The sequence below is a fragment of the Schistosoma mansoni genome, chromosome W, assembly GCF_000237925.1.
Source record: "Schistosoma mansoni strain Puerto Rico chromosome W, complete genome".
NCBI classification, from domain to species: Eukaryota; Metazoa; Platyhelminthes; class Trematoda; order Strigeidida; family Schistosomatidae; genus Schistosoma; species Schistosoma mansoni.
In genome coordinates, this window is record NC_031502.1 from 14,056,243 (window position 1) to 14,082,306 (window position 26,064).

General features: G+C 36.8%; 1 protein-coding gene across 1 annotated transcript in view; it reads right to left on the reverse strand.

Annotated features, from left to right (window-relative positions):
- Positions 1–259: 259 nt before the first annotated feature.
- Positions 260–26,064, reverse strand: part of Smp_146140 (eupitrilysin (M16 family)) — a 30,089-nt gene continuing 4,284 nt past the window's right edge. Inside the window, exons 7-20 of the mRNA XM_018788643.1 lie at positions 25,070–25,196; positions 24,499–24,527; positions 20,873–21,118; positions 15,301–15,532; positions 14,510–14,648; positions 13,064–13,177; positions 11,751–11,883; positions 8,763–9,064; positions 7,669–7,879; positions 6,707–6,943; positions 6,548–6,601; positions 3,523–3,591; positions 2,106–2,220; positions 260–786 (exon numbers count right to left, since the gene is read on the reverse strand). Coding sequence (XP_018654165.1) covers positions 508–786; positions 2,106–2,220; positions 3,523–3,591; positions 6,548–6,601; positions 6,707–6,943; positions 7,669–7,879; positions 8,763–9,064; positions 11,751–11,883; positions 13,064–13,177; positions 14,510–14,648; positions 15,301–15,532; positions 20,873–21,118; positions 24,499–24,527; positions 25,070–25,196 — 2,287 coding nt within the window. The 3' untranslated portion in view covers positions 260–507. The remainder of the gene's footprint in view (positions 787–2,105; positions 2,221–3,522; positions 3,592–6,547; positions 6,602–6,706; positions 6,944–7,668; positions 7,880–8,762; positions 9,065–11,750; positions 11,884–13,063; positions 13,178–14,509; positions 14,649–15,300; positions 15,533–20,872; positions 21,119–24,498; positions 24,528–25,069; positions 25,197–26,064) is intronic.

The window sequence follows — 26,064 nt, forward strand, 5'->3', positions numbered from 1 at the left end:
ACGAAACATAAAGACCGTTACTTAACATTTATAGACGGAAAATTGCATACATTTAGTTGGATGAAGTAAACAATATAAGAGATTTTTGAAACAACATCTAGACTATATACTAATTTCGAAAGATCCCATTCCGCATGGCTTAAACTAATAATGAACATATTTAAACTGCATCTTACTTTTAATCAACAGAGCAACTACTTTGAGAATTCCTTTCGCCATCAATAATGACTATTACATACATTTTAAAACCTGGAAAATTACCTTCAATTAATATCAAATATGAACAATGGGAAGTGTGACTATTAACATGAAAATTCTATACAATTGTAAACTTTATATACGAGAGAAGGTATAATGTTAACAGAATACAGAGAAAACTAGTGACATATTTCTTTCAGCACAATGTATGAAATTCAGAGTCATTTTATAAAGTGATCTCATACATAAGTTTTGTAAAGGCAACACCAAATTAAATTGATGAGTTGCATTACAAATGTAGTAGTAGATCTAAACCATCATTGTTACACGTTCCCATACATTTTTGGAATCCTGACCGGAAGTATCTTGAATCCAATCGGGACTACTGTCTGGGCCTATGACCACATGACCCACATTATGAAAATCTGATGTATCAGATAATTTTTGTACAATTTTCCCAGCGACATTCTTTATTCTTGATGCATCAACAGAGAAAACCTGGTTTCTATGTGACTGTCTCAAATCATCACTGATCCCATTCAAAAAATAGGTTAGACCGCGGGAACCCGCTGAAACAGGATAGTCTAACTAAATTTACACAAAATGGATGAGAAAAAAAAATAAAAGAAAAGTGTAATTTACTAGTACTAACTCAGTAGGAGGATAGCATAAAATTTCAATATAATAGTAATGATAAAAACAGTCATGAGGATTCACTAGGATTATTAATTCTTCGAAAAATGATGAAAGATAGTGCAAATCTCGATCAAATGTTGATCGGTAGTCTTAAAACTTGTTGACAAATCATACGTCAAACTAAAAGGGAGAACATGACTGATTGGACAGATTACCGTAAACGACCAAGGGGCCCTATGACTTGACTTTATACATAGTGTCTCACTGTACTAGATTTACTGCATGTTATTTTGGGATAAGCCACTCTAGTATTTCATTATATGTAGATTAACTGCTCCACGACTAACTAGATGCATGAATTTCCCAACTATCTCCCAAGACTGTTTTCATGGTGCCATTAGCAGGAGAACTAAATTCCAGACCACAGTTTGTCCAAGGAATAGAAGACGAACTTTATATCAAGGAGTAAAATAATTTGTTGACCTAGATAATAAGTTTGATGGTGTTTAAGGATAAATAGCCGACCACCAGACTGCTATTCACGAGTTTTTCACAATCTGTGAACTATGACAAAGGCCCATATTTGGGGTACGATTAGAAGCAGAATCATATAGGTTTCGCGCAGACGAATAGGATGATTACTTCATTTTAGGGTAATTGAACGCTTCTGTACGTCAAATCTTCTCAAACAGTGCAAGGTGTTTCCTGACTAAGAATTCACTTCAACCATTGGTAAATTTCAAGGGTAAGCAGCCTGGAATTGGTGACATTCAACGCTTCAGAAGTTGTGGTTTCGTACAAAACTTCATTTCATTTCGTGGATGTAGATTTGCCGGTAAAAGAGGTAAGGAGAGTTTGATCAATGTCTCTGAGGCAACAGAATAATTGAACCATTCTCTAGTTCTCTCCAGAAGCCAATAAATTTGCTGGACGCCTTTTAACCAACCATTATCTAAAGTAACTAGTAAAAATCCTCAAACTGACATCCTTATGGATTTTTATAATATCTGAATGAACTAATAAGTGAGTATTTATTTTATTTTAATAGTAACGATATATACGAACTTTCGAATACAGCCTCATTTACAATACTTCTTTTTTACTTGTTCAAATCTTAAATGACTAGGTATGTTAAGAGTCTAGAAGTGAAAGACGATTAGTTCCTAAATAAAACTTAATCCTGCATGTGTAGAGCATGAAAGTTATGCAGAATATAGTAACTGCCAACAATCTCACAGGTTAATCCTGATAATAGTGAAATAACTACTTACTGCTTGGAAAACAGAAAGTTTAGCTTCTTTAATATCTTGATCTTGAAATTCTCTGGAGCTGGCCCATTTTATTGCATTTTCAAAACTACTTAGCGTTTTGAGAGGATAAGGATCACTTAAAAAATACAGTACACAAATTGATTTTTCAATGAGAACGATTAAAAAATACAATTATCGTGAATAATACTTTTAAAATAAAATTAAATTCATACATTATACATAAGTATGGTAACCAAATCAAGCTAACAGTAGTACTTGCACGGAATAAGTAACCATAAAATCACGAAAACATGTGACAATAGTAAAAAATAATGAAGTCTCACGCCAGCTCGAATAACAGATGCGTGAAGAAAAAAAGCTTTGTTTGAAGCGCTTGTCTGTTTGCCATCCTCTTTTAACTAACTAACATAAACCTACACACTAACATAGTAACTAAATGTTTATGGACCGAGCAAACCGAAATACTGAATACGGTCATAAGTTACCTGAAGGTAAATCAAAACATAAAACAAAACGGTGAGACTATAAAGCAAAGCTAAAATGAACTTGAAAATGTCCACCTACTGACTAGGACTAAATAAGGTTTATAAAGTAGTATTGTAGTGAAAAGAACACCGGTTGGGGACAATCGAATGTATTTGACACGAAAATTACAGACTATCTCACTAAAATCTGACAACCATACAGTAAACAGTTAATTTGCAAAATAACAATCGATTGTCTCAATCTTCACCGTTCCTTCTGTAAATGTCAATCCATCTTCTCTAATTTCATTGTTTGTGCATTTTCCTACCAATTGCGCTTCATTTCAGTTCTTTCCTTATCGGTCTTCTGCCAAAATACATTCTATGTCTAACCATTGCCATGTACTACTTATATGGATATAAGTAGACCACACTACAGTATGAGGAATTAGAATTACGATTTACAGTTGATGTTTAGGGTTGGGAATTAAATTTAGGGTTTTCATCGCGAAATGATATCAGATATAATGCCGAAATAGTATTTAGCCAAATGAGTAGATGAATTTCGCGCTAAACTTCGAGACCCGTTTTCTCAAATCTGATAGGTTCGTCCATAAATTATAGTTGCTTAAACAAAACTGTTGAGACTGAGGACAAATGAATTTATTTATCTTCTCCATCTAAAGAGAAGTTAGTTTGCCCTACCAGAAACCTTTTATTCTCATAACGAAATTCCTAAACAGATGTTTCATTGAACGGATCTATCAAAACTAATCAGTATGAATATCCGATAACTCTTTTGCCGATTCACAGAGAATTTCTGAAATCAGTGAGAATATCCAAATCACTTTGTATTTCGGATTAATAAAACCTGAAAAACTCTATGACAGTACAGTAATTGACATAAAATTGGAAGAATAAAATTACTCAATGACCAACGAAATATGGCTTACCGATAGGAGTAAAACAAGAGAGCTTCCGGTTTGGCAATCGCTCCCCCACCATAAGCACCGCCTTTTTCCCTATAAAATCCAGTAAACATTCAATCAATGAAAAAAGAAGGAAGTAAACCGAAATGTCTGAAAATAAACTAGTTGACATTAACATTACAATAAACAAAGGAAAATGACCCCAATTCGAAAGAATTGTCACATCACTTGATAACAAAAAGCTTTTCATGGGAAATTGAACAATTCTGAAGTAAAACCGCAAGAAAAAAGTTAGACTAGTAACCCAACTGTGCGACAAATATTTCACAGCATAATTGATAGAATAAAGTAAAAGCAAACATCCATTTCGGTGTCAGCGGATTACAGATATGATCTGTTGAAACTACTTCTGTAACTGTGAGGCTGATGTGGTGGTCAAAAGTTGCTACCATGACGACCCATTTGAGGTTAGAGCACCTGATCTATTAGGTCTTACTATCTCCAAACTTCATGTTTGAGTTTTTAATATTCAAGCCATACAGTAGGGTATATTGACTAGGACTTCAGAACCGCATGCCACTGACATAAGCCGTGTTTCCGAAACTCATATGCAAGGTCCAAGAGTCATAATTCACTTAATCTTATCTAGTTCATAAAGAGGGACTAGGATGGTTTATGCTTTGTATGTTAGCCGACTTGGTGGATAATTATGTGGAGTTGCTGGTGTAGTCGAAGTTTAGAAATAAAACAGACTTTCCCGGAGTGTACTTTGGTAGACAGTTACTTGCATACTGTTCGACTAAACAGAACAGTAATAACTCGAAAGGGTAAGGACGCACGCTATTGCCTATTCGCAGTGTTTCATGTCCCACTAACTTCAAATCAGATGAAAAGAAGCTACGCGATCTATAAAAGAATCAAACGCCTAGATGTAGAAATCGTAACAGTCAACTTTGATCCTCAAGTAGATAGGCTAAACTAGCCTTAGAAACAATTAAATGAATCAGTCGGAGTCCCAGTTCAAACTTAAGTGTACACTGACAAAAAGCCTACCAACGGTCGTGAGCAGTGGTAAGAGATGAAAGCAGAAATTATGGAAAAGGTAATGGTGATCAGTAACACTACACCAGTGTTCAGACATCAAACAAAAAAGTTAAGCATTAGTAAGAAGATGGGACCACTATAAATTCTTAACTCAGGGGACTAGAGTGATGGGTGAAATCGTAGGAGACACTAGGTTCCCAAATAAATCATAAAACCACCTTTACTGAAATCTGTTTCTCTCAAAATTTCAATTTGGCGTTTATCACACCAAAGTTTCTTATGTTCATTTTTCACTATTCTCGTTGCAGTATTTTGATCCCCTTGAGTAACAATACATGTTTGCATTGCGTTTTTCTCCCTCTAAATGCAATATTAGCTTCAGAACTGATCTCTATAGGCTAGATCGATCATAGGAAGTGCAGATAAGTACATCAACCATTTTAATTATCTTGGAAGTTTCATCATCTGTACGGATTCAAAAAAATCCGCTTGTGTAAGCGAGATGCCCGTCTTCCAACAAAAGGGTAAGTAAACTGAGCAACAGTTTATTCTGCATTACTCTGTCCCCATGAAACATAGTCTATGAAACTAGAAGGGATAGGTAAGCTACTTATTTTTAATATGGGTGTCTTCGAAACATTGTTCGCGTTTCGTGGAATGATAGAGTGATCAATGAGATTGAGCATAGATAGAAAATCAGTTGATGAGGTAATCTTAATCGACTGAGGTAGTTAGGACACGTGTCATATATACATAAACAATGCCTACTTCGACGGACGATGTTTGCCAGTGCCTAAGTAGGTTGGGAGAAAGTTAGGATCAACCAAACCAAAATGTGGTTTCAGTCTATGAAGTTACTCACAGTTGGTGTGAGCGATGTTAGTAGATGCAGACTACCACCCATCTTAGGTCCTTGCGATAAACATAATCGGTGGCAGGAAACGTTTATAGGTGTCTCAGAGTCCACCTCTAAATTTTGCGTTTCAGTACTTCATCACACATACCCTTTAATTCTTTCTTGTCGAATTACGTTCTTTATATGCGTAACACTTACTATTTATTATCGATGATACTATATTACTAGTTTGGCATTCATACTCACAATTTCATGTTGTTATGCTGATAGACATTTGCTTGTGACTGAATGACTGATTCTATTGAAAATTCCATTATTCTTAGTTTATACAACAGAAACAATTATGCAACAATGAAGTAGGAATGAAGTAAATACACAAATATGAGTAAAATGAAACATGGAGAATGCATATATTGTTTCTATTGATTGTAATCAGGCGCTAGGCTATACTAATTCTAGTAGGATGGTGTTATATCCCGTGGAGATTTATGAATGATAACTTTGAGAACTATTTGTGGACCAATATGATATGTATATTTCTTATTGTATAACTGTTAAGTAACTAAACTATTTATACTCGTGTCCCTCTTATTATAAGCTTTATTTTGACCTATAGACAATTATTATACGATTTACCATTCTTGAGTTATCCCTAGTCCATTAATTACTGTTCCCTCTATTCACAGCCACATTTGACCAAATCTTGTACAGATGTTATTTTCTATTTTATGGTACGAGGCTGTTATTGGTGTTCTGGACTTAACTGGCTGGGTTAGGCAGAAAGCAGGACCGAGTAGTGCTCAAGACTGCTCATACGGCTTTTGTGTATCATGGGGCGACCAATAAATTCGCTGCTCTCTGATAGGCGGTCTCATAACGTTATATATCAACTGGGAAAGAACGCGCGCAATCGATATAACAGATGGCAGATTTCAATTTGAATACATTCCTAAGCCAATCTCCTATTCATGAAACACGTAAACATGTGAATCCATTCGAATAAGAAATTTTGGGAAATATATAAAAACGTCTAAAACTGTTTCCACATTTTTAAACTCTAGTGATACAATAGCCTCCTAAGGAACCCAAGTACTTCGTAAAAATGAGGAAGTATGTGCTTTAACATAACCGACAGTATGCAAAACTCACCTTATTTCCCGATGTAAGTACTTAAACGACAGTAAATGAGCCAAGACACGATAACTAAAAAAACAGAGGGAAAAGAACTGTGAGATAAGGTGACTACTGAATTTTGGTATGAACATTTAAAGAAAAACAATCGACTTAAAACTGCTAGTTCTTTCCTACCTTGCATAATCTTCAGCATCATAACTTGGAGCTTCAATAGCCTTAGCAGCATAGTGCACTGTATACGGCATTGCAAAAAACGTATTACGAGAAATATTTGGGAAAACATCTGGATTTTGAGAGTCTTTAATCGGTAAGCTGGTCGATACATTTGGTGATTGTGACAAATCATTTAAAAATCCATCAAGATGCTTTAATCCTGACATTAAACCATCAGCTTCTCCATGAAGACTGAATCTAAAATTCGACAAAAGGATACCAAAAGACACTGATGTATAAACGTGTAACATATTTCAATACAATGGGAAACAGTAATTTGAAAATATATTATTCATATTGGTTTTCGTCTACAGTATGTACGAACTCAAAATAATGTTCACATTGAAGCAAAAACAAACCGGAAGAATTTAATATAGTTCACGAGATTAATTATTTCAAACACTAGTATTTATAACATAGTAAATTCAATGTCCTTAGGATTACAGTAATTGAATGAGATAAAATATTATCTTCCTGGCAAACGACAATTAATTTGGCCTTCAGTGTTAAAATACTCAGTGGGCAAACAATAGGAAGGAAATTATGGTAGCTAAGATAGTTTGACAGACAATCTAAAATCACGAAACCCTTATTTCACTCGTATGAAGTGGACAGAACCTGAGAAATCTCTTTAAGTGTAAATTAACATTATGATATAAAACTGGATTTTATTAGACAATTAGATCCAATAAAAATGGACAAGTACAGGTTATTATTTATAAATTGATGTATGTATGCATCACGTTTCATAATAATCCAGGGTCAAAGTAAAGTTTGGACAAAAAATAAATTTAATTCCAGAACATATTATAACCATTCATGATTGATAATTCACATAACTATTGATCTCTCAAACAAAGGATTTCTACAATACAGAAGACTTAAATGAAAATTACTATTCTGCAACTTATACATGAACTTACTTTAGTCTTCTATGTGAAGTAATATAACTCCAAATAGCCTTCATACGTTCAATAATGTTTGAAAGAACATCACTTCGTTTGTCACTTTTTAGTCCGATTTCGCTAGCAATATGTTGCATGATTCTAGCTTGCTCCATCCCTGACCAGAGTTCACGAGTAAGCAGAGTTGACGAAAGACTGGCAGCTGCGCGACACATCGCGAACTGGTGGGCTTATAAAAAATATATGTACTAGAATAACGGTAGCTATAAAAATATCAATACAATATTGATCATTGTAAAATATTGTCGTTCTCTAAATAACTTTTAAAACCCGGTAAATTCTGCAGCTCTGCATACGGCGAAGAATAACACGAAAGTAAGCTGAATTTGAACTTAAGTCATCATTAAAAAAAAAAGAAATACTCATTTTTTTAAAAAGACTGTAGACAACTCTTTGGACAATTATGAGTGAGAAAGAAGGAAGCGGGAATTAATTCAACTACGAAAACTTGTTAGAAATACCTTTTGTTAATCCCGTATCGACAGATTGTCAATTGTTGGTCTATAACCTAAATTATAGTGTTGATGTGATGTGGCAACTTGGACCGATGCATCAGGTTTTATGTTGCTTCTGACTGACTGTGTTCAAGAATAATATATGTAATCCATTGACTGAGAACTTGCATGAAAAGCTTTTAATTAATCCTGAATAATCAAGATCAATCACATTTAATTATAGGAAAATGACAATAAATAAGCAAAAACGACTTATAACTGGAAAATACATGAAAATATTTATTTTTAGTGCTGTTTCATCAGGCTTTACAAACATAAATATTTGAGCTAGATCATTTCAACCTTGATGAATAATCGGAATAGAAAGATTGCATATTTATCGTCAAAATTGACTTTCTTGGTATTTATAAAACTTCTAACTGCTGTGTCGGTATGTTCGCAAATAATCTGCAACTTCCCAAGAGTACATGTAATTGTGGTCACACTGAAGCTTAGCACCGTAATAACTTATCGTTTTCATTAATGTTAATCACAATAAAAAAACTAAAAGAAATATTTTACAATCTAAATTGAAGGATTTATAACGCTATTATTTACCTGAATCTGAAATTGCATTAGCTGACCATTCACCTGCAGCTGACATTTGAATCACAGTTGATAAACGCTCCTGATCCGACCAATCTGGGGAGCGGAAAAGTTTTGACCAAAGTTCAAAGAAATTAGGTATTTTAGATTCAAGACAATAACTGGACAAATGAATTTGTCGAGATGCAGACGAAAAGTCAGTTTTTAAACAAGATGGTATTTTAGGTGTAACAAAAGGAGAAGCAACGAAACCACCTGTATGTAGCTCCAATGCTTGGTCCATTTCTGAGTAAGACATTCCATCCGCTCCCAATCTAAAAAGCAGATTATGTACAGAAGACTATAAAACTTTGATAATACAACAATTTAGAGACAATCTCAGTTAAATGAAAAGCTTACTTACTTAATTACTTACTTATACCTGTCACCCCCAATGGAGCATAGGTCGCCGACCAGCCTTCTCCAACCCACTCTGTCCTGGACCTTCCGTTCTAGTTCTATCCAGCTGTTGTTCATTCTTCTCATATCTGTCTCCATTTCTCGGCGTAATGTGTTCTTTGGTCTTCCTCTTCTTCTTTGGCCTTCAGGATTCCAAGGGAGGGCTTGTCTTGTGACGCAGTTGGGTGCTATCCTTAATGAGTGTCCTATCCACTTCCAGCGCTTCTTTCTCCGCTGAAATCTGGTTTGTTCTCTCCCACAGTAGGTTGTTGCTGATAGTGCCTGGCCAACGAATTCGAATTATTTTGCGTAGACAACTATTAATAAACACCTGTATTTTCTGAATGATGGCTTTCGTAGTCCTCCAAGTGTCCGCCTCATACAGTAGAACTGTCTTGACATTCGTATCAAAAATTCTCATCTTGATGTTGGTTGAAAGTTGTTTTGGTTTCCAGATTTTCTATAATTGTAGATATGCTGCTCTTGCTTTGCCGATCCGCGCTTTCACATCTGCATCAGAAACACCGTGTTCATCAATGATGCTGCCCAGATATGTAAGGGTTTTTACATATTCCAAAGCATCTCCGTCAAGCTTGATTCGATTGATGCACGTTGCGTTGTATCGGAGAGTCTTGCTTTTCTCTTTGTGTATGTTGAGACTTACTGTTGCTACACTGGTCGCCTTCTCCTGTGTTTGTTGTTGTGTGTGCGATAGAAGAGCCAGATTATCCGCGAAGTCTAGATCGTCCAGCTACATCTTAGCTGTCCATTGTATCCCGTGCTTCTCTCCTGATGTTGACGCCTTCATGATCCAATCGATCACCAGGAGAAAGAGAGTAAGCAACCTTGCCTGACACCGGTCTTTTCCTTGAACGTGTCTGTCAGTTGTCCTCCATGCACGATTTTGCAGACTAATCCATCATAGGAATTCCGTATGATATTGACTACCTTCTCAGGCACGCCGTAGTGTCAAAGAAGCCTCCATAGTGTTGACCTGTCTACGCTATCAAATGCTTTCTCGTAGTCAATGAAATTGATGTAGAGTGATGAATTCCAATCAATTGATTGTTCCACATTGGTCCATAGTGTTGCGATTTGGTCGGTACACGATCGATCCTTACGGAATCCAGCCTGTTGGTCACGAAGTTGGGCGTCTGAGTCTTTCATTTTGTGTTAGCAACACCCTGTTGAAGACTTTTCCTGGTATTGAGAGAAGAGTGATACCTCTGTAATTCTCACACCTGCTGAGATCGCCTTTCTTTAGTATCTTGATCAGGTGTCCCTCTTTTCAGTCTGTTGGTAATTGTTCTTCATCCCAAATCTTGCTGAAGAGAATGTGGAGTATCTTTGCAGTTACTGATACGTCCGCTACCATTGCTTCTGTTGGAATGTTATCTGCTCCCGCTGCTTTACCACTCTTGATTTGTCTGATGGTCATGGTAATCTTTTCAATTGTTGGCGGGTCAACATTGATTGGGAGGTCCGTGGGTGCTACTTCGATGTTGGGTGGGTTCAATGGGGCTGATCGATTCAAGAGTTCCCTAAAGTGCTCTACCCACCTGTTTCGCTGTTCTTCAATGTTCGTGATTACTTTGCCTTCCTTGCTTTTCACTGGTCGTTCCAATTTACGATAATTTCCAGCAAGCTTCTATGTTGTATCATACAATTGTCTCACGTTTCCTTCTCTTGCAGCCTTTTCCGCCGTCACTACTAGATCTTTTACATATTTACGTTTGTCGGCTCTGATTCTCCTCTTCACTTGCTTGTTTGCTTCTGCGTATTCAGCTTGTGCCTTGGCTTTCTTTATTCTTGTTCGGCTGATATTGATTGCTGTCTTCTTGTTCCTCCTTTCTTCAATCTTATCCAGTGTACCAACAGTGATCCATTCAGTGTGATGGTGCTTTTTGTGGCCCAGAACTTCATAACATGTTCAAGTGATTGCCTCCTTGATCCTTTTTCAGTTGTTCTCCATGGTAGTTCCCTCTCCATTGAGTAGATGGTGAAAGGTCTGGAACTTTTTGCTGAGGACTGTCTTGAATTCGTTGATTCTGTCAGTATCTCAAAGAAAGGCCGCATTAAACTTTTGTGATGTTGTGCTCTCCGTTGTTCAGTGCTTTCTGACTCTCAGTTCCATCTTGGTGACCAGAAAGTGATGATCTGAGGCTATATCAGCTCCTCTCTTTGTTCTCACGTCCTCCATCGTCCTTCTGAACTTTATATTGATGCAGCTATGGTCGATTTGGTTCTGTGTAGTGTGATATGATGAAGTCTATGTGGCTTTGTATATGCGTTTATGTAAGAATGTGGTCCTTTGTTGGGCATTTCTTAACGATTGACTGCAGCCTATCATAGAATTGATTTTTAACGTCTTCATTGTAGTCGTTGTTAGGCTCATAACTAAGTGATCCAAAACAAGTCAGGGTTTCAGTAGAAACTTTCAACTAGTGAGTTTTAGGCTAAACAGATTTTTCAAAGGTTTTACCGCAGTGAAGGTTTATACACTAAAGTTCAAGCAAAAAAACTTGCACATATTGATATAATACTTTAGGCAACAGAATATACCTGGTAAACAACGAACAAAACAGTGGGACGTAAGATAATAGCTCATAAGGCAAATCCTTTAAATCAGCCAAAGCATGGAAATAAAATAAACCATTAGTTGCTGCTTCGTTCAACTGGACAGGAAAATCAGAAGCTAAACATTACAAAAAGACAGAAAATTTTATGAGGACAGGAAATACATTTTTTATACACAAACATCACATTAAATAACGAAATTTCATGTATTTTATCCGCTAATGAAATAATAGTAGGAGCAGTGAATGTTTTAGTTGAAAAAGAGCAAACTCGTAATTAGTCATAAATTCGGACTACTACAAATTGAAGTAGTGATTATACTGTAAAAAGATCACACATTCATAGTGAAATTTGTTTAAAAATAGTAACTGAAAAGTCTGAAGCAACACGAGTAAAATTTGGATTTATCTTCGAGTGCTACCGGAATATAAGGGCTGATCAACACGTCTTGAATACCTACATCAAAAGACCTGAAAAAGAAACCTAGATTAGGACTGATGGTCTTGAATATAAACCCAAGAGCTAGCTAGATACTTTCCAAATATCATACGCAGAACCCAAAATTCATGAGACAAGGAAATTGAATATTTATAATACTGAGGTTGGTAATAAACATCACTGGAGATTTTATTTACACCTTTAAAGTTATTTAATATCCCAAACATTCCAATAGACTAGGAAGTATGACTTCATTTTCTGAAGTTAAATGGATGACGAGTAAACTGATTTATTATATTCGGCTATTTTCCTACCTTTAGCATTAGTACTTCTCGCAAAGTTGTTTCACAGTACGCAAGTATTGTTTCGGAAACACCTATGATCAAGAAACTGCAGTCTCTTCATGTCTTCTACTTCCGTAGACCAAATTTTACAAAAGTAATGCAGAGTGAACCCCTGCACAATGTGTGTACTCTCTTGTTGGAAGACGGACATCTCTTCTGCGTCACAAGTGACGTAAGTTGGCAAAAGCTGAATGAGCCGATTTCGTCAGACACCAAGTAGTCAAAGGTAGTGAGACCACCATTTTAAGTGAACTGATCGATGCAGTCAACAACTTCGTTCCTTGTAACCGACCCACAGTGTGACGCAGATCAGTCTTGAACCAGTATTTTGCACTTAAAGGGGAAGAAACGAGTCCTAAATATGTTTGGATTGTTAGTCAAAGTGACCAGTAGATTGAATTATATCAGCGTTTTCACTACACAGAACTATGTTATCTGCCACAAAATTGCAAAGCAACAATTTTATGTTCAAATTTCCTGGATATTGAATAGAATATAAATTGATTAATCCCTTACTTTGAGTGAGTGTAAACGGTTCTGGTCGGCATTCCAAAGGTACGTCAAAAATGTCGAGGCACGGTAAACATGAAACATCTTCTTCTTGATTTTGTTTTTCAAGGAGTTGATGAGCTATTTTTCAAATAAGAATAATAAGTAGGATCAAAGTGTTGTACAGAAATTGAAGTACTATATTGAGACGAATTGATTGTTTAGTGCTTACTAGTTTACAGTAGTGTTCTAAGGTCGACCTATGGTATAAAACTACAAAATTCTACAATTTTTACAACTTTCTATTACTAAAGGACAATAAGTTGTTAGTTCAAAATTATTGTACACTCTTATTCATGCACTCAACTTAAAGACACATATCCAAGTTAGTAATGTAATTTTTGTTGAATATAGAGCGTAACTTTAGTCTACATTTGTTACTCAGTTATACACAGTGTCGAACCTATGATGAATAAGTTGCATTTTTTTGAAAAAGTGAAGTAACTGTGTTAAAAAGGTATCTATACTGGTAAAAAAAAGGTTTATTTACACGAACTAATAAAAATAAGACTGTATCGCCCAGTAGGTATTAATCAATGAACTGATGGTTAATTTACTATATATATACCACTGAGCACAAATAGTATAGCGGTTTGTTGCCATTTACCTGGTAGGGGAACATTTGGTCATACTACTAGTTAGGGCATAAAAGTTATACAGATAGTACTTGTCAACGGGAAAGATTGGATCACAGGACAACAAATACCTCAATGAAAAGTGTTATATCCCGAGGAGAATTATGAATGGTATCTTATGAGGACTAATTATGGACCCATACCATGTGTATATTTCTATTGAATAGTTGTTAACTAACTAAACTATTCATATTCGTATCCCTCTTATTATAAGCTTTATTTTGACCCATAGACTATTACTATTCGATTTGCCGTTCTTGAGTTATACCCAGTCTATTAATTACTGCCTCCCACATTCACAGCCACATTTGGCTGAATCTTGTACAAATGTTATTTTTTATTTTATGGTACGATGTGGTCTGTCTGTTTGATACATAAACTCAGTATGTTTGAAACATGACTCATATTGCAGAGGCTGTTATTGGTGTTCTGGACTTAACTGGTTGGGCTAGGCGGAAAGTAGGACCGATAAGTACTCTAGACTGCTCGCATGGATTTTATGCGACATTGATCCGATCGACAAATCACGGCTCTCTAATAGGCGGGCACAAGTTATAACAAAAAGTGATAAATTTAGACAGATATTGGAATGAATAGATAAAATAACAAGAGAAATCGACAAAAACTGGATTGAAAGGCCTCCATGAAACAACACTTTACCAGAGACTTGAAGAAAGAACTTTCTCATCATTTTAAATGGCCATTTTTAACTGTTATATCACAGTGCCTGAAGCACTGGGGTAACAATAATCAGCAAGCTGAAAAACTTATGTCTTACCCTTTAGTGCTAATTTTTCCCTTTCCAACGGTGTTATGTCCTTTGTCAAACGATCCAAATTTTCTTCATCCTTCTTGGCTTCTATGGACCTCCAGTTTGGATCAGGACGCATTACAGTTATCAGTTTATGTTTGTTATCCTATATGTGATATTAACACCCGATTACGATACATGCAAAAAGTAATCACTAAAACAATATTGATGAAAATTAAAAAGTCAATAACTTCCTTTAATGAGATCACCGAAAAAATACCGTGTGAAGCACTTATGGACCACACGGACGATAGTTATCATATTTTTTTGTTAAACGACCCGTAACATTTCAAAATACAGAGTAATCAAGTCATAGTACAAAATAATTTCACTTTTCGCGCCAGTGTCATGGTTGAAAAGCCATGAGCTCTGAAACTTTTTCATCTTTTAAAGATTGTTTAACCTACAATAAAAATAATAGGTCCGGCTTCACACTACTATTACATCATTTCATCCACACGTTACTTAAAAGGACAATGGCTGCAAGACATATATCAACAGAAGTATTAGGTTTCCTCATATCGAAATAATATGGCCAATAATAATTCAACATATAATAACGTAGGCAGTAAAAAATATTACATAGGACGACATAGAGGGCACCTCCGAGCAAATGACTGTTGGGATTAGGCAAATATCCCTACACTTACAATTTTCCAGTGCAAACAACATCCAAGAGACCTTAGGTAAGATTTTCGCATGAGATTAAACGAGATGAAAGACGGTATGAATGAATACAGTAAACACATTACACATACTAGAAAGAATTGCTGAACAAAACTTTGAAGTATAGTCGGATCCGTGTTCCATTCCTGCCGAAATCGATCCACATTAGCTCCAATTTTCAGGAACTCGTTTAAATCAACACCATGATTAACAGCATTGGATAGGTTCAGGATTAGATTTAAACCAAAGCGAGCAGACTCATGACGAATTTCTAGTTCGTACTGATGAAGAGTAGCCTCAACAGATTCCACTGGAAAACCATCCCTATATGAGTAAAAAAATAATGTTTAATCATTGGCACTTTGATAGGGTGTGAGAAATAAGAGTTAGTTAAGTGTGTAAAGTAGCCGTGCTAAACATCATAAGCTGATCTTGTCATAAAATTCAACGACAGCATTGTATAATCTTTCCTGTTAAAGTTTATCAGTCTTCTAGAATGACATCTCCCCAACCTATGGTTAGTCTGTAAGCGTTTTTTGATGGACAACACTTATTTGGGTGTTTGTGAAGACCCTTACAACCTAAACTGAGATTTTATGAAACCGGGAATTGAAATTTAAGAATGTGACCCTACACATCGGTTTCTAGTTTTCGAAGCAATAACAGTCCTATACATTAAAAATGCCATTAAGAACCGATGGCGAGATTGAAGCAGAGCTTCACTGAAAGATTTTGAAAAAAAATTAAATTACATGCGTGTGACAACTTCAATAGATGAAGATATACAACTTGTCTTTAATAAAAGATACAATTCAGATTAAAATACAGCCGAAAAACATTTCTCTCAGTCTACGGCACCCATCTCACTTTCATGGAGAATGTAGGAGAAAATGACAGGTTTCCATTTTGGCCTATTACAAACCACTGTATTGCACAATCTTTAGGAAACAAATTCAATGAGGGATTGGTGATGGATATACTGATGCCACACCTATGCAGATTTCACTCATACTTCTGCCTTTTTAAATGAATTTATTTCATTCTCGACCTAATCCTGACTGCGACAGGATCATCTATATCTTCTTATCTAAAACTGATTGATCGACTACCTATAACTTCAGTTAGTAATAATGCTTTAATATCAATTTTAGGCACATCAATATATACATATAAGCAGCCAGTTATGTATAAAGAATGTAAAACCTGGATTATATGTTGAGCGCTACAAATTGATGAACTAAGATGAATACCAAACTAGTAGCAGGTACGTAGCAGGTTATGGGTAAAAAGCATTAGGTTCTAGTAAGTAAGCAGTAAGCAGTAATTACTAAGTCGTACGTAGAAGGTCGTAGGTAGCACATCGTATGTAGTAAACAGTATTTAAAGGCAGTAGGTCAAAAAAAAACATTATTTTTATTTTATTTTTATTTAAACACATAAATATTGGTACAAGAAAGCACCAGATACATATGCGCCGCACAAATCTCATTTGATTTGTGTGGGGACTGTGATACTGCCCAGGTGCCCAAACTGAAACAGGTGGTTTTCTTAGGAGACCACATCCGGAGCCTTTGACCTAAAGGTTTAATCCACAAGGCAGTGGAGCATCGTGAGGAGATGCAGTCCCATGGTAGCCGGTGACCAACGATTAATTCATACGCCATTTGTTCCCTCAGGATACCGAAACCCATGTGCACCATTGGTTTGGAATCAGGGTTTTCCAACTCCTCTAGGTGGACTTTCCGTGTCCACCAACCTGGTTAATGCGCCGGACATTCGCTTTTCGTCCTCTCAATTTCGTAGACAACACCTCCGTCGGGAGAAGGTAGTGAGTAGGACTTCCCTGGCAGGGGTTATACACGCGTGGCCATGTGAGAGCATTTCGAGAGGGAGAGCGGACTCTCCCCACTCTCGGCCGTACCAGGGCATTTGGGGGCAGGTCAAAAATAGTAGCTATCAGGTCGCAAGTCGTAATCCGCAAGGATTAGGTTGTATCTAAAACATCGTAAGCATTAAGTAATGCGTTGTAGGTAACAGATCGTAAATCCCAGGTCAAAAGTCATAAGTAGGCGGTAAGGAGTAGTTCGTAGGTTGTCAGCGCTGGACTGTAGGTACTATGTCGTTGGTAGTGAAGGGCAGTAATTTTTCGTGAGTAGTTTCTTTAATTTATTCGAACATATAAACATTACTATTAGGGGACACCAAAATACACATGTGGCATACAATAAAAATGAGGTTGTGAAAAGACAGAAAATGTAAAGCGGGTATAATAAAAAAACAACAACGAACAGAAATTAGTGTATGAGAGTGAAATAATAATAATAATAATAACAATAATAACAATAATAATAATAATAATAATAATGGGAGACGGTTCAGTTATGAGAAACAACTAGAAAGAATCCTACCACTCAAAGACATTTCTCTCACTTTTATGAAGAATGTAGAAGAAAGTTACGACAGAATCGCTAATGACTTTCATTCCGAGCCATATCTGTTAACGTCTCTAGCCACTGTGTTGCACCATCTCTAGGACCTAACCAGGGAGTCATGAAGGACCAACAGAAGCCAGTCCTGTACAACGTCCTTTCATACCACAACATCATGTCAAACACAGACCACCTCTCCGCCTTTTCTAACCAGTCCCAGAGTCGACGAATAATGCACAACGTGGAATTATCTAGGACGACATTCGTGGAATATGTCCAATCCACCGAAGTCGATGTTTCAAGATAGTGACACTAATTGAATTATCACCGCTGTGCCCAAACACACAATGTCGAACCTCTGCATTACTAACAAGGTGTTGTCACTGGATGTCAGCAATCCTTCGGAAACAACGATGATCAAACACAGAGAGTCGTCTAATATCTTCAACTCGAAGACGCCAGGTTTCACAAGTATAGAGCGAAACTGCTCTCACCGACGCGTTGTAGACCCGACCTTTTACAGCCAGACTAACATCACGAAGGCGCTAAATATGGCCCAGATTGGCATAAGCCACTCTGGCTCTCACTATACGTTAATTGATCTCATCACTCACGCCACCACCAGCGCTTATGCAGACACCCAGATACACGAACTTCTCGACTACTTCTATCTTCTTACTACCCAGGGTGAGTGCTGGATCATGGCCTTGCCAGTCTTATAAAATTATTTTGCACTTCAAAGGTGCGGAGCACATACCATACCTGCGGACACTAATTGTCAACTGATTAAATGCGGATTGCATAACTTGGGTATCATAGCACTGGAAGACAATATCATCCGCATACTCAAGGTCGAAAAGTCTTTCTCCAGACAACAGATCCACACCACCAACACCTACATCTATGAGAGCTGTTTCCAGAACGTCATAGATAGCAAAGTTGAAGAGGAATAGTGAGATTAAGTAATCCTGCCGAACCCCCACTGCTGGTGGTGGTTGTATGCCCTCACTCTGCCTAAAGTGTCTGTATATAGGGCTTTCAAGATGTTACTAAACTTCTCAGACCCACCTTTCTTCAACAGACAATTCCAGAGAACAGTCACGTCCAATGAATCGAAGGCAGCCTTGATTCCAAGAAACACTGCGATTGTTAGCCTGTGATAAGTATAACGGTGTTCTAATATTTGGCGGAGGGTGAATATATCATCAATACATTCTCGATCAGAACGAAATCCAGCCTGCTCCTCGCAAGCCAATCTTTCTAGGGTTTTGGACAATCTACGAAGTGTGACAGAAGTCAATAGTTTGGACATAATAAGAAGTAGACTTATCCCTTGATAGTTGTTACAAAAACGAACGCGTCGACAACTTCACTTATCTTGAAAGTCTGATCAGCCCTAATGGGTTCGTGTCTGACGAAATCTCAGCACGAATTCCAAAAGCTCGTTTGGTTTTTGCCAACTTACGTCACATATGGTGAAGACGAGATATCCGTTCATCAATTAAGGGATGAGTATACTGTGCAGCAGTTCGCTCTGTTCTATTTTACAGCTGCGAAACGTGGCCATTAACAGTAGAAGATACTCTTAAACTACTAGTGTTTCACCACAGATGTCTTAGAAATATTGCTCGCATCTGCTGGGATCACCGGGTAAGTAATAGTGAGATTAGACACAGAGTATCAGGGAATGGTGGTAAATCAGTTGATGAGGTTGTGAATCTTCATCAACCGAGATAGTTAGGCCACATGTTACGTATGCTTGAACACCGATTACCACGACGCGCTACGCTGACTAGTATTGCCGATGGTCGGAAGGAAGTTAAAGGCGACCAAACCAAAATGTGGCATCAGTCCATAAAGTCGCTAACTTGTAGTCTGAGCCATGTTGGTAGATGCAGACTACTTGGTTGGGGTCCACGTGACTATCGTAACCAATGGTTGGAGACTCTAGGTAACATGGCTCAGAATCGATCACGATGGCTTAGGTGTATACACATTTTGTCTTCCTTCCTGTACTATATCCTTATATACAATCTTTCGTTCATATATTACCACTATTAAGTTAACTACTATGAATTCGGTATTCATCTTGTTTTGATAATGAGGTATGGCAACTTGGACTGATGCATGTATGTGCCTGGTGCTACGTTGTAGCTGACTGACTGACTGACAAGAACGACGTGAACCCTTTTGAAAGGTGGGTACACCACAATCGACTCATTCCACGACGTTGGAACACTCTCTAACTGCCAGACCTTTGAAAACAACGTAGTCAGTTCCTTAAACAAAAGGTCATCACCATCTTTGAAAAGGGCCAGAGGTAGGTCATCTGGGCCCGGTGATTTGTAGCGTTTCAAGAGTTGGGGTTCCTTGTGGACCAGTCGTCATAGGCCATAGAGGATAGGACAGTCTGATCGATGTTGCCGGGGCAGCAGACCAGTTGAACTCCTCCTAGGAAAACTCTGCCCGCCGTCAAAGTCGTCGATAGATGTTAGTGATTCGCATCCCATCATCTACACAGATTGTTTCGCTCACACCAGACTTCTTGTTGCCAGTGGCTCGGATGAGTTGAAAGAGCTTCCGGTAGTTACCAGATGCAGCTGCTGCTTTTAACTCATTAGCACGCTCCGACCACGAGGCTTCTCGGTCCTTACGCAAGATTTACCCAATTTCATTACATAACGGCCTTCCTTTGTGGTCAAACTCACGGCCACTCGGAGTAGACGAGCTTCAATAAGTTGTAAGGAGCCTGTAGAAACCCAGTGCTTATAAGCGGGACGTTTCGCGAAGCTGCAAGCGACGTTACTCTCAAAGATGACCAGTCTTGTGTATCTATTTTCACAGATGTTGGATATCTTTTTGAGATTACCTAAACATTATGATAGGCAAATACATGAGACTGTAATTTCGAAAATATTGATGGAGAGAACAGAGCAATGATTTCAAATGTCACATTTAGCATATACATATTAGCTTAGTAATGGATGTTATCATAGCTACTTTTTGTGCTGTGTATATGGTCAGGATAGGGTGACAGGGCAAAAACGTTACTAAACAATGAAGCTGACATAATTTACTACTCAAGTATGCATTACTTTGGTCAAAAATTCATCTTCCCAACGAACTAAAAAATTAATAATACTGATAAAAAAAGTCGTTCATTTACAACAAACAAGTTTTTTTCTAAAATGACAAGCAAATAAATAGAAATTTCTAAACGGATGATAAATCTTACCGAACGACTTCGGATAATATATCACTGATTATATGGGGAAAGTTCTCCAGATCATTTGCTCGAACACCTTGTACCCCAACATGAAAACTTGTAGTGCGAGTTTCGCGATCGATTCCGTTGACACGGCCGATCCAGTCTAGGCCATATCCTGACTCAATTAAACCACGATATAAGGGTGCATTATCACCATTTAGCAACAAATTACAAACTATTCCAAGCACAAAATTTTTGTAAACATCGTAAATACTGAAATAAAAGCAGAATAGGAATTAATTGTCATCAAACTCATGGTATACACCATTTAACAACTGGGAAACGATTGGATGTTTAACCTTACAGTGATTTCAGACTACCTAGTTGGGGTTCATTCGACTATTGAAACTCATGGGTGAACAGGTTGTGTGAAACGGCTAAGGATCGATGGAAGAAGGGTAGATGCACTCACTCATATTCTTCCTTTCGATCCCTAATTTCAAAATACTTTCATGCTTTCCTTTTTATTTCACGAACCTAGAATTTCCTCTCCAATCATATCGTTTATACCTAATATTTTGCCCCCAAATGCCCTGGTACGGCCGAGAGTGGGGAGAGTCCGCTCTCCCTCTCGAAATGCTCTCACATGGCCACGCGTGTATAACCCCTGCCAGGGAAGTCCTACTCACTACCTTCTCCCGACGGAGGTGTTGTTTACGAAATTGAGAGGACGAAAAGCGAATGTCCGGCGCATTAACCAGGTTGGTGGACACGGAAAGTCCACCTAGAGGAGTTGGAAAACCCTGATTCCAAACCAATGGTGCACATGGGTTTCGGTATCCTGAGGGAACAAATGGCGTATGAATTAATCGTTGGTCACCGGCTACCATGGGACTGCATCTCCTCACGATGCTCCACTGCCTTGTGGATTAAACCTTTAGGTCAAAGGCTCCGGATGTGGTCTCCTAAGAAAACCACCTGTTTCAGTTTGGGCACCTGGGCAGTATCACAGTCCCCACACAAATCAAATGAGATTTGTGCGGCGCATATGTATCTGGTGCTTTCTTGTACCAATATTTATGTGTTTAAATAAATAAATAAATAATAATAATAATACCACTACTGTTACAATCATTGCGCCGTTATTGGTCTTGATAAAGTTACATAACTGTGCAAATGTGGTGTACTAACTTGGAGCAATTCACATATGTGTCTGATCTCATGTTGCAAATGACTAAATGACTGTTAAACATCCCCATTAAATTATTATCCACATGTTTATACGCTAGTTCACGAAACCAAACTAGCATAATAGGTCGTCCACATGAGAAAAATTGTTATTTTTGAAACCGTTAAAAAACCTAACATATATTTTTCAATTTTATAAGAGTCAGGTTCGGATTTTGAATAAACTTTACACATTTTGTTTAATGTAAGCCTATCTCAAACTGAATTTTGAGTACAAATTACGAAATGACTGTAATTTGATGACATAGCAGTTTGTAAACCCCGAAAACATATTTTTGTCAGCTCCTTTCATTCACGCCAACAAAGCTAACGGAAAGCTAGACAGGTTCCTCAATTATTTTTATTGAGCTTTTACTAGTTGTATGACTAAAATAATAGTTAATACTGCAGGATCTGATAGTTATAGAGAAGATTATTAACTAACTAGTCGGTTTGAATGCAAGTAAACTAGTTTATTCACTCAGAATAAGTACGTTTTTAAAGGAACTTAAATTTCAAACGATAATAAGATAACAGCTGTATGCTTCATATGTGAGTAGTAACGGAAAACAAACTCATTGATATTTTCAGTAGCGATCTGAATATGGAAACATTATGGTATATGGTTTTTTAGAGATTACTAGTAGACAGTCCTGAGCCTATGTTTCAAGTTTGGCCAGACTCATCAGTAAAGTCTATCTGCAATCCAAAAAAACATAAATATTCCTTTTTAAAGACATACAAATACCATTTACTGTAGATCACAGTCATTGGTGAACTACTTAGGCTGCCACCAAAGTGAACAATTAGTTACAGATTTTTAAAGCTAATCGGATCTTGTCGATATTGTAATCGCTAGGTTAAATGACATGGCAATGTGTATATGTTCGAGTTTGAGAAGAAAATTAGTAAATTGGTGGGCTTGTTGGCGTATGTGAAAAGATCATACAGTTTAAAGAAATATCCATCCTACAATAATAGTGTTTCAACTCACTGTTCATATTTTAATTCCATTAAACTTTGGGTGAACTAATAGAAACAAGACAAGAAGACTTGACGAAACTAGTTATCAATCACATTGAAGAGGAAAATAAATACCAATAATGTCATCTGAAAACTAAGTTAATTTACGTAATACATAAGTTAAAAACAAAGCTTTCAAATGTGAAAGCTCAAACGTTATGGTACTGAGTCAGTCAGCTACAACGTAGGACCAGGCACATATATGCATCGGTCCAAGTTGCCATACCACGTTAGTACAAGAAGATGAACCCCGGATTCATAGTAGTTAATTTAGCGATGGTACTGAATATTTAATTAATATGAATGAAACTGTACTTATTTGAGGAAACCAGGAACATTTCATGTAGATACAAAGTCGAGAAGAAATATAACGACAGTCTCAACCAATATAAACCCTAATTTTGTTTTTAATTTTACTCGGATTTTTAACTATCCGATAACTCATTTCTTGGTATCCAATGGATGATAGGGACTCATTCGATTCTGAGTTGCTGAAAACTCTCTACTTAAATTATTATAAATTAGCTCATCTCCAGAGCTTCAGTTTATTGTTAGTCCAAGTGTAAATAATGTAAACTTACTCAACCAAACGGAAGCTAAGAGATACACAACATTCACGATCTGGGTGGGGATTCATTGGATCTGGTTCACATGTCAACTGAACTAATCTCTACAAAAAGTAATTTACAAGACCAAATGTATTAATTAGGTTATCGGATAAACACATTGATCAAATCGATTAAATCATACAAACACAGTATAACTAAAACTTAATGAGTAACCCAACTCTGGAGGAAGCCGAAAAACAAGGAAGAACAAAGACTGACCTGAAATTTGCTGAAATATCCAAGGATAGTGTAGAAAATGGGAAATCATATATAATTCGTTAATATAAAAGGGTAACTACGTACAGGTTCATGTATTCAGCTGAATCACCTTTTATGTGGATGTTAGTGATAATACCCGGAAACCTGGACCAAAGATGAAGCGTAGTTCAAACCTGATTTCTAATAAATGAAAGTTGAGGGCTTGAGTAGCTAAACCATTGTTCCATGAAGTCAAACAACAAACAAGCAAGAATAACATACTAAGCCATACCGTTTGACCAAAAATATAACCAAGGTCCTATTCAGTCGTAAAAGAGATATTATTGTTCATGAAGGAGACATTTAGAAGAGACAGGAGGGTCGTCATCAGTTTAGAACCCGAACGGTCTCTGATTACTTCTACAGACTCTTAGTTGTACAATCTTCCGATATCATACATATATGGAAGTATTTTGACAGCATGAAAGCAGTGAGCATATCTTATAAGAGGATATAATGCAGCCGTTATATGAGAAGGTTTGGAGGAAATTAAGCATAATTTTTTTTCAATCTTTGCAGTACTAAGGCATAATTTACAGTATGAATGTTGTCCATATACATTCCAACTAAAGAAAGTGATTAATTTTCAAAAGAAATAAGATTAAAATATTCTGAATAAATATAGTCTTATTGATACAATGTCAAAAGATTAGACGTAACAGTCAAGTCATAATCGATTGGAGAATGAGTGACCTAAAAGCTAATTTTCTCTTATCGCATATGGCATTTTATTATGTTTATTTTGTGTCCATATTTCGCATACAAATATGTTATTCTATTATATGAAGATCCATTCATCTGGTTAATGGTCCTGTTTTTTATTTCTAATCATTCGGGGGCCTAAGTCAATTATACGGTCTCATGAGAAGCCAACACTCCTCCACGACATATCATTGCGTCTATCCATCGATTAGTATTCCATTCATTGGTTTTGACAAGTGAAAATTTCCTAAAATCACGTCACAGAAAACCTCCTCCATAACACTCATAACGCTCTTTTATGTTTCATATCACAATATTGACAAAAGCTTAGAATTTTAAATCGAATTCATCAACATGAAAGTTTACAGCAGACCAGTAAACGAAACCAAAAAGTGGAGGAACTTACGGGTTTATCCCACATACATTCTAATGGTACTGAGTTGTTTTCAAGTGAAAAATTATAATGTTGAAGATACTCTGAATCAAGATACTCAAGACATTGTTCCAGGTTTACATTACCATAAGTATAGAAACTGAAAGTAGAAAAAATCACATGTGAAGTATCGAAATTAGTTTTGGCCATTCTTCCGGTAAACATCTCACGAGACTAACAAATACGAGACTCCGAATGAGAAAACTAGAGTGATAACGACGAATATGCTTTTCGTGTGAAGAATTACCAAACCAATAAATCCTAACCTATTAGATCATTAAGTACTTAATCGATCATCAAAATGCATACGCCCTGACTAACAGTGAAGATCATAAAGCGTGTTAATGTGACAACAGTTGTTTTGAAGAGTACAACATATTCAAAATCATAATAGTACTGCAATTTAACTTTTTACTGCTTGTACAAATCCAAAAGGTAAAGTATAATTAATACATGGGCTGCTAGGTGGGGATCTTTAATTTGAATGACATGAACCGACTCTGATTCAGCAAATAAGCAAATACTCATGTACTAACTACTGCCCAATCATATTAAAATCATGGACGTATAATTAGAGTAACCGGTTATTTTCTAGGCATTAAAGCTGTTTGAAGGATTATATAGTCAGTAATTCCACTATTCATGCACTTCAGCCCTGAGAGAGAACACTTATTAGGCTAGGGAATATCAAAACCAGTAAGCTACTGAAATGACAATCATTACACAGCAGACGACAATCGGAAGTATTAACAGAATAATTTTACTGCCATATAGTACGTAATCCACTAACTCCATGGTCGAACTTTCGCATCATGGGGATCTAATCGAATTAAATTGGCTGGAAAATATGTTCCTTGATGTCTCAATATGTATGGAGACTTTGGCTAACTCGTTTGCGTCAGGCCCTAAGTTGAGTATGATAAACTGAGGTTAAAAAAGATTTAACTTACAAATAGCACATCTCATCT